This window comes from Nematolebias whitei, chromosome 1 (assembly GCF_014905685.2).
Source record: "Nematolebias whitei isolate Nwh7 chromosome 1, NemWhi1, whole genome shotgun sequence".
In the NCBI taxonomy this organism is placed as follows: Eukaryota; Metazoa; Chordata; class Actinopteri; order Cyprinodontiformes; family Rivulidae; genus Nematolebias; species Nematolebias whitei.
Genome location: NC_056498.1, coordinates 77843975 through 77853709, shown reverse-complemented (window position 1 = coordinate 77853709; position 9735 = coordinate 77843975). Strand labels below are relative to the sequence as shown.

Below are 9735 nucleotides of genomic sequence, written 5' to 3'. Positions count from 1 at the left end.
ATATATATATACACACATATATACTTTTTTACATACATACTGTACATGCAATGTACATAATAATAATAATAATAGTAGTAATAATAATAATAATAATTATTATTATTACTATTATTATTATTATTATTAAAACATGATTAGATTTTCTTCATGTTTTAACATTTGTAGTGAAACTTTGTGTACTGGTAAATAATGAACTGTTCCACTTTATGTGCTTCAAGATAAACAAACCAATCTTGTTAAAGTTGCTCTTAAAAATGCTCCAAGCAGCAATAAAGAGTTGATTTAGATTTTTATTGTGAGGAAACATTTCTTCACTCGGTCATCTTCTCTTCTGCACACTCTCCACTTGAGTCCAAGAAATTATGACGAGGTTATAAATCAGAAGAACTTCCTGCTGCTCTGACGGGCCGTCGTGGTAAATTATTCAGTTATTGTTCAGAGTGCAACAACTGTAAAACATCAGCTACAGGACGTTCATTTAAAACTCACTTAATTCTTATTTAGGAAACAAACAAAAAAAAAGTTCAGCGAGATATGGAAATGTTTCCTCTGTCAGATTAGTAATGAAATAAAATGAAATACCAGCAAACAATGTGTTGGATTAAAACTTGTTCTTGTTATGGAGGCTCAATATAAGAACTGTGGCTCCATCCTTCTTCTTTTAAAACCTTCAGCTCATTTAGGACCTTCCTGCTCTCACTTCTGGTGTTTGTGCAACTTTTACTTTTTGAAATATTTAGCATTGTCGGCCATGTTTTCCTCATTGAAGATGAATGGAGCCCTTTTCACGTCCTTCAACCATTTTAGCTGTTTACATCTGTTTACTACTCATTTCATCTGTTCTTCTGCTTCAAGCTTTGTTCAGCTTCTTTCTGCTAATTTCAGCTTTTTGCTTTCTCAGCTACTTTATAGCTGTTTTTAATGTTACTTTCCAACATTTTGTACTGTTTCTAGCTTCTGATGCTTTGTTGCTTTTTGTTTTAAATAGCACTTTTTAAAAAAAGCACTCTGTAAAGCTAGAACTTTATATTATTCATATTTAATTGATGAGAATAAAAATAACTCTGGGTTCCTTTTCACTACCATAGCTAGTCTAATGAAAAAAATCATATCTCTGTTGAACCATGTATCCCTACAACTATAAGCAGTGATGACTTCATGAGATTATTTATAAATAAAATAGTTTCAGTTAAGGGAGAAAAAATCAAACCAACATTCCTAGTATCGCCTCTGGTTCTGTGTCAGATGAGACAACTTTCAAAATGTCTCTAGAACCTGATTTATGTTTGGACTGTTTTGGTCCTGTTGAGCTCTGAACTGTCAAAAATAATAGCTTCATCCAAACCATCCAAATGTCTGCTAGATCCCATCCCAACCAGGCTATTTAAAGACATATTTCCCTTAATTAATAACCCCATCTAGGATCTGTCTAATTTGTCTCTAATACAGTAAATGGCTACATACCACAGAGCTTTAAGATTGCTGTAATTAAATCTTTAGTTAAGAAACATAACCTTGACTCAAGAATCCTAGCCAATTATAGACCTATATCTAATCTAATTTTCATCTAAAAAAATCTAGAGAAAATAGTTGCAGGTCAGTTACATGAACATGTATAAAGAAATAATCTGAAGAGTTTCAGTCAGGTTTTAGAGCTCACCACAGCCCTGAATCTGCACTGGTGAAAGTTACTAATGATATTCATGGCCTCTGATAATGGACATGTGTCTATAATTGTCCTGTTAGACCTCAGTGCTGCATTTGATATAGTTGATCATAATATTCTACTACAGAGGCTTGAATAAGATGTTGGAATTACAGGAACAGCTCTAAAATGGTTTAAATAATCTTTATCTGATAGATTCCAATTTGTAAATGTAAATAATGAATATTCATCATACACCAAAGTTAGTGATGGCGTTCCTCAGGGTTTAGTGCTTGGACCAATGCTCTTTACTTTATATATGCTTCCATTAGGTAAAGTTATTAAACAGCATGGGATAAAATTCCATTGTTATGCTGATGATACACAATTATATTTGTCCATAAAACCCAATGAATCCAATCAGCTACTTAGACTACAAGCATGCCTTAAAGACATAAAAACCTGGATGACCCTAAATTTTCTGCTTCTGAATACAGACAAGACTGATGTTTTCGTTTTTGGACCTGAGCATCTCACTATTATTCATTATCTTCATCTACAAATGATGCAGAAAAACTGGTTCATGCATTTGTCACATCTAGACTGGACTATTGCAATGGTTTATTATCTGGGTGTCCAAATACTTCTTTAAAAAAGTCTTCATTTGATCCAAAATGTTGCTGCCAGAGTCTTAACTGGAGTTAGTAGGAGAGATCATATCTCTCCAGTTTTAGCTTCTCTCCAATGGCTCCCTGTCAAATCCAGAATATAATTCAAAATCTTACTTCTAACATACAAAGCTCTCAACAACCTAGCTCCATCTTATATTACAAATCTTATTGTTTCATTTATTTCCAACAGAGCATTTTACTCTCAGACTGCAGGTTTACTCACAGTCCCCAGAGTTTCCAAAAACAGAATGGGAGGAAGATCTTTCAGTTATCAGGCTCCTCTCTTGTGGAACCAAAGTCCAGTTTCTGTCCATGAGGTTGACACATTGTCCAGTTTTAAGACTGGGCTTAAGACTTTCCTTTTTGATAAATCCTAGTTTGGGTTGGCTTGTTATGCTGCTATAGGCTTAGACTACTAGAGGACAAATTGACCTAATTTCCTTAAAAGATTTGTTTAAATTTAACAGTTTTCATTTGATATTATTTTTATTTAACATGTGATTCTCGACCTGCCATTGTGTATCTGTTCCTCCTTCCTGTTTCTCTCAAACCCAGCCGGTCGAAGCAGATGGCGCTTGTCCTGAGCCTGGTTCTGCTAAAAGTTTCTTCCTCATGAGGGAGTTTTTCCTTTCCACTGTTGCCTTCATGCTCAAGATGAGAGTTCTGTGATGAAGTTAAATTCAAAGCAGTCTGCTCCTCAGATAAATAATGTTAAATTATTATTTTATCTATGAATGTTTCTGTTCAGTGCCCTGAGATGACTTCTGTTGTGACTTGGTGTTATATAAATGAACTGAACTGAAATTAATTTCAGGTGGGCTTTTTCTGCTAATTTAGTCTTTTGTCTTTTGCTCCTTTTTGCCAATTTCAACATGTTTCTACAAGTTTTAGCTTCTTTCTCATAACTCTTACATTTTTTTCTACCTTTGGATATTTTTCTTCTAATGTAAGTGACTTTGCACCTTTTTTGTTTCATTTGCTTCAACTTAGTCAGTATTAGAGATAATGAGCTGGACTTTAGAGTAGGGTAATAGTCGAGAGTGATCCACTACACATGCTGAAGGCAAATTATAAATGTAAAATGGCCGCCAACGCTAAGAGGAGCCGTCTGTAGACAGTTTGCTGTCGCAGCTGGAGCTCTGCAGCCGTGTGACGTAGAAAACTCAAACTTTACAGCTCGACACTTAGTGGATCAAAGAGGATTCCTTTAATGACAGGTCAGGGTCAAAGGTCAGGATCAAAGGTCAGGGTCAAAGGGCAGCACTTTGACTCGCTCTAAAATGTTCTTTCTGATCCTTATTTCTTGTTTTGCATATTTCTGCTTTCTTGAGATTCTTTTAACTTTTTTCCTGTGAAATGTAGCCATTTAATTCTCCTTTCAGCTGATCTAATCTTATATTTTTCTGTTTTTAAGTTTAATTTTTGCTCCTTTCAGCTCATTTTTCTCCTTCTAATTTTCTTCAGCAGCTTTCAGCAACAAGCGTTCACGCTGCATTTTATCCTTTTGTAACATGTGAGTTAAAACACAGATTACTGGTACAGCTTAGCGTCGTTTTGGTTCATTAAAACATTTTAAATATATATACAGACAAGTGAAAAGAGCTGAACAGGTAATTATTATTCAGGCAGGTTTATTTTATGGTGTCAGTCTGGACTCGTTGCTGTTTTAGTGCCCTCAGATAACTTTTATTGTGAATGGATGCAGCAGAAATCAGATCAGATAAATAGATTTTCTGTTTTGAATTCAAAGGAAAAGCCGTGGTGTTCTGAGTCAGGTGAACTCAGAGCTTGACTCCGCCCCTCACAAAGATTTTATCCAATCAACTGAGTCCCACGGAGGTTTAAACTCCTTCAGGTGCTGCAGATTGAAGCCTCTGTCCCTGACTCTGTTGGGATTAAATAAACTTCTGAAGGTGCTGTTGTTTTATTCCAGCAGCTTTCTGATCTGATTCTGGGACGTTGGCAGAGCGCAGGAACACCGGCTCTGCTGCTGCTCTGAACAAAAGCACAAGTGAGGAGAACCAGATCCTTCCAACAAGTTCAACGCTCTCTCAAACACATGTGTCATCTGTGACAGGAGACGTGCACTGGCATTTAAATCTGCAGCGTGTGTGTGTGTGTGTGTGTGTGTGTGTGTGTGCGTACTCGTGGCGAGCAGCTTGCGTGTGCGCAGGAAGCTGATGGCCAGCCTCATGATGGAGGCCTTGTCCAGGTGGGAGCTGATGCTGTGGGGTAACGGCAGCTGGTGGGCCAGCTCGTAGAAGACTTCCGTCTCTTTGCTGCGCCGGCAGCGTGCCGCGTCCCGAGACTTCTCCTTACGCCGCTCCGAGCTGCTCCTGCAGCACAAACAAACAAACAAATAAACAAACAAACAGTTACACCTTCAGTTTGTGACGACCTGGTGTTTTAACCCTTTGGGTCAATCATCGAGCAGTTTTTGAGCTCCATTTGATGTGAAGGAGTTCTGTCTGAGAAACCTTTTAGAGCTTTACACCAGTTAATGAAAGCTGAACTCACATCCACATCGCTCTGCCTCCCCTCCCTGCTGAGGATCCTTAGGGTGTTTGTGGTCCACATGACAAATGTTTTGGTCACAGCCATGAACGAGCAAAGAAACTGGCAGGGAATTAGATCCAATGCTACATTTTGGAAAGTTGGCCCTCTATAGGGAGAATGATTTGCACGTGAGTTAATAATGCATAAGGCAGAGAACAGCGTGGAACTTCAAATTTTATACTTTGATTTAAAAAAGCTTCTTAGACCTAAAGAAAATTACCTTTAAAAACACTGAGACAAGTCCAGCCACCTTTATTAACAAACAACACGTGCTCCACTGATGTCCCCGTCTCTGAGGGGTTTGAACAATGAGTAGATTTGGAGATGAGTGTTTTTCTGGACTAAACTTGAACAGGGAATGAAGTAAACCTAACTGTTTTTGATGCAAGATGTTCAAGTATGTAGGATTTGCACCGTGGAGATGAACAGAGGGAGGTGTTTTTTGTCTGAGGCAGAGCAGAGTGACGGATCCTGGAGAGACATTTTATCCAGCAGCAGGAGCAGTGGAGGAGTCAGGGGGTGGCTAAAGGGGGTTTTGGTCACAATAAATTAATCTTCAGCCACCCCAATCATTTGAGGAAACTATACTTTTAAGCAATATAAAAACTAGAAAGCATGGTTTCCTCAAATAATAGGAGGGGGCAGTTTACATATACCTGTATTTTTGGTGGTGGCCATCTTGGATTTTGACGTGGCAACCCAATTTTTGATAGAGACCTTTTTTATGACTAGAAGCAGCCACACACCAAAATAAACCATTAGGAAGAAATGTGGGTGGGAAAGGTCAAGCACCCACATTTTCCCCACAGCCCTTGAGCAAGGCCCTTATGTGTGGGCTGTGGTCGCTCGGTGGCTTGTGGTTGCTTTATGGTATAAAACAACGGCAGAGTCTTTGTGCGGGTTTGTTCGCTGTAGCGACTCTTGACGAAGAAAGCAGTTTAACGAAAAACAAGTTTAAGTGAAAAGCTATAAGACCATCTTCAAGCAGCTTTAGGCCCCACTGACCACGGCTGACTAAATAATTCAAAACTATAAGGTTCACGGGACTCAAGACTAGCATTCAGGATGTGGACGCAAGAGGAAATGCAACCCCCAGGTCGATCAAAGAGATAATGTGGATTGTACAAAAACAACCAAGGAAACCATCCAAACTCATTTAAAACAAACTCCAGGGTTAAGGTACGTCACTCTCTAAACACTTTATCTATTTTATTTTGAATGAGCAGCATGAACACCAGGAAGGCTCCAGAAAAACACCAAAATGTCAGAAGTTTCTGGGACTGATGAGACCAAACTGGAACTTTTGGTGAGTCCCATAAGTTGGGTTTTCTGATTTCTTGGAAAAGCACCAACAAATATATCGACATAGATCAAACATCTGCTCTGTACCAGTTCTTCTGATAAAAAAGTGTTTGTTGTGTTTAATAAAAATATAAATCCCTTTCTGTATTATGTTTTGGACCTTTTGTTTAATTGTTTAGCTCTGATTATGAAACAATGACGCATTAGTTTTCTTGTGGTCCCTTTGGATCATGGTGACTGGCGTCACCAGAACCCCTCAGGGGGGTCAGCGCGACATGCACATCCATCCCTTCTGCTTTTTCATCTCACTGTGTAAGTCTGCCAGTCTCACTGTGGACGGGGACATCCCTATATGGGACGAAACAGGAAGTGACTTAAACTCTGAGAGGTTAAGCAGGTTTGGATCACACGCTATTGTTCCGGTGCAATGGAAAAACTACTATAGGTAAAGATAGAAAACGAGCCAGAAATAGACAAAAACACTTTAACCCTGTACGTTGTAATTTCCTCATGAAGGAAACTGAGGAGTGTCTCCAACTGTCTCAACGTGTTGGATCCATTCAGCTGTGACTCATTTCACCTCCTCGTTAAGTCAAACAAGCCAAAAACAAGGCACAATTTATTGAAATTGAAATATTCTGATGAAACATTGAGGTCTCCAAATGCAACTTGGTGCCAGAAACTCCAACATTCATCAGCGCTCTTCTCCAAAGTCCCACATTAAAAAATGTGTTTTTTGTTTGCGCTGACAACATGCCAACAGTTTGATGTATAAACTGTATGAGAGCGGTGAGGAGAGTCTGGGTCAAAAGATGAATATCTATGTTCAAGATAAACACTTTAACACCATCTTCAAGCATCTTTATGTTCCACTGAGCACAGATGACAAAATCATTAAACAACTGTAAGGTTCATGGGGCTGAAGCCATGTTCTTAGGATGAGGACGCAAGAGGAACTGCGACTCCAGGTTAATGAAACAGATAATATGCACGGTAAAACCATCTAAACCCATTCAAGCCAAACTCCATGGTTAAGGTACACCTGTGTCTGTCACTCCCTGACAACACTCCTAATGAGACAGGCAGACAGCCAGTGTAGGCCTGTCACGATAAGGCTTGGCAACCTGTCAATAAAATACAAAACTAAAATATACATAAATTAGGCACTCCAGTGCATAAACCATGGAGTACAAAGTGTGAGAACAAAAGTAGAGGTTTTCACACCAGAAATTATGATAGTTTAATCGGGGCAGAATCAGCTAAATGAGTGCAGAAATAACCAAATAAACCGGCACAATCAGCGTAGAACAGAGTAGCACTAGCACGACAGAAAGCTAGCACAGAGCAGGGCAGATTCACCAACGACACGGCTGAACTAGAAAACTCCTGGAGAAACTTTGACAGGGACTGCCAAGTGGCGGCCATTTAAATTGTTTGGTTTGACAGTACTATATGTTGGGGTTCGCTCTCAGCTACCATCACATCAAATTTCATCTCAATATGGCAAAATAAAAAAGATAAAAATCAAAGAGTTATAATCAGTTTTTCTTTTAAGCTATGGTGGCCATTTTGGATTTTGATTAGGATTCAGTATGTGATGGGGAATGTTCTCAGGTATAACTACACCAAATTGCAGTTCTATATGTATAAAAATTGAGTTAAAGCCATTTGAATGTAGCTTTGGTGGCCATCTTTGATTTTTTTTCATTAGAATTCAGTATTTATTGAGCATTGCTCTCAGCTACCAACACCTTCAGCTTAATATCACAAAAAATGGCTGATTTATAGTGTTTTTCTCTTTTAGCTCAGGTGGTCACCCATCCATCTTTACCCACTTCTTCCTTTTAAGGTCGCGGGGGTCACTGGTGCCCATATCCAGCAGTCACTATGCGAGAGGCGGGGAACATCCAGGACAGGTTGCAAGTCCTTCACAGGGTGGACATATTTGATTTTTGATTTGCAACCAGTCTATTAGAGATTGTTCTCAGCTAACAATACAGCAAATTTTATCTGAATAGTTCTAAAAACCTCTGAGTTATATCTGTTTGAAATGAGCTTTGGCAGCCATCTTGTGGCTGCATTTCTAGGCAGTCCCCAATTAGCACTAGCAGGGCAGAATATTGCCAAAACCTATGGCAGAATTAGCATTAGGAAAATTATTATTAGCATACCACCAAAGTTCATGCTCAATAATCCAGGTAAAAATCCAACAATGTTCAGTCAGGTCATCTGGATGAGGCATTTCGTTCTTCATCCAAAGGACTTCTTCAATCTGAGGAGCCACCAAACAAACTGAGTCCCACAAACAGCACAATTACATAGTGAAAAAAAACAGTTTGCTGGTGATAAGATGGCTTCCGGGGCCTGCCCTCTCCCCCGTCAACTCCTCTGAGGTAGCCGTGCCAAAGTTGTTCAAAACACCAAAGTTCATTATTAACATAGAAATGCTGAAAGAGCAAACAAAAAGCAGGCGGAACAGAACGCCATTCTTTTTCAAAGAGACCAGAATATTTCAAAAAGTATAAACTGCACAAATATCAAAAGTCATAGCAGGAATGTCCTCAATAAAAGTTTTGATATATAAATTGTCAAAATAGCCCAAAAATTGTGGAAGGAGTTACGTGCTGAAGAAAATCTTTTTTCTTTTTTTACGTTAAAACACAGACAATAAAAATCATAGTGCTGGGTCAGATATGTGTTATTTGTTTGTTGTTTGTTGGTCTGCGTTAAGAAACAGCCCTCAGAGTGAAATGTGAACTTTGGAAAGTGGTGGGGGGCTACGTGTGCAGAGTCCAGCCACGAACATGTTCCACCTCAGGGAAACTGGTTTCAAATAAAAGACATTTATTTTCAGATAGAAGCTTTAAATAAAGACTTGGCGCCAGATGATTGTTTTAATTTCCTCAGCGTTGATTGGGTCACAGCTGTGGCGACGCAGGAAAATAAAATCATTAATTTCAACAATCAAACGGATCTTTTCAGCACCGACTGTGGGTGAGAATATCAGCCAGCAGAACCGGCTGTGAGTTTTTATGGAAATGCGTCTTTTTCCATGTCAGAGTTATGAAATCAGCCTGATTTTGATTAGAAACTCAGCCCTAAGGTCTGTGATCCAAGAGAGCAACACCGCCGTCCTTATTAGGACTTTCCACGCAGAGGTTCTGGCCGCTGTCACGGGTCCAGACCTGTCACGTTACAATGCAGCGCGCAGCTGAAAACAGAACCGGAGCATGCTGCAGGACAAGGATCTAGACTTCTCACTGATCATGATGAACACATCAGCATGGACCGAGGTTCTGACTGCAACACGGTTCAGTTTCATCAGACAAGAGGAGGAGAAGGGTGAGGACAGCATCGGCCCGAACCTTTCAGCTCCAGCCATGGCTCAGCAGGACTCTCCTAGAGTCCAGAACCAGAACAAACATTAAAACATGTCTTCATACAAAACTGTTCCAGGCTTTACAGTAAGAGATAACTAGAAAGTTCATGGAGAAAAAGTGACGGGGACTGCTACGTTGTGGCTGTTCAAAACATTCTGATTTAACAGTACCATCACAC

General features: G+C 39.4%; 1 protein-coding gene across 1 annotated transcript in view; it reads right to left on the bottom strand.

Moving 5' to 3' along the window:
• epas1b (endothelial PAS domain protein 1b) overlaps positions 1 to 9735 on the bottom strand; it is an 88411-nt gene that overhangs the window by 35984 nt on the left and 42692 nt on the right. The window contains exon 2 of the mRNA XM_037680621.1: positions 4465 to 4655. Within this exon, the coding sequence (XP_037536549.1) occupies positions 4465 to 4655 (191 nt within the window). The remainder of the gene's footprint in view (positions 1 to 4464; positions 4656 to 9735) is intronic.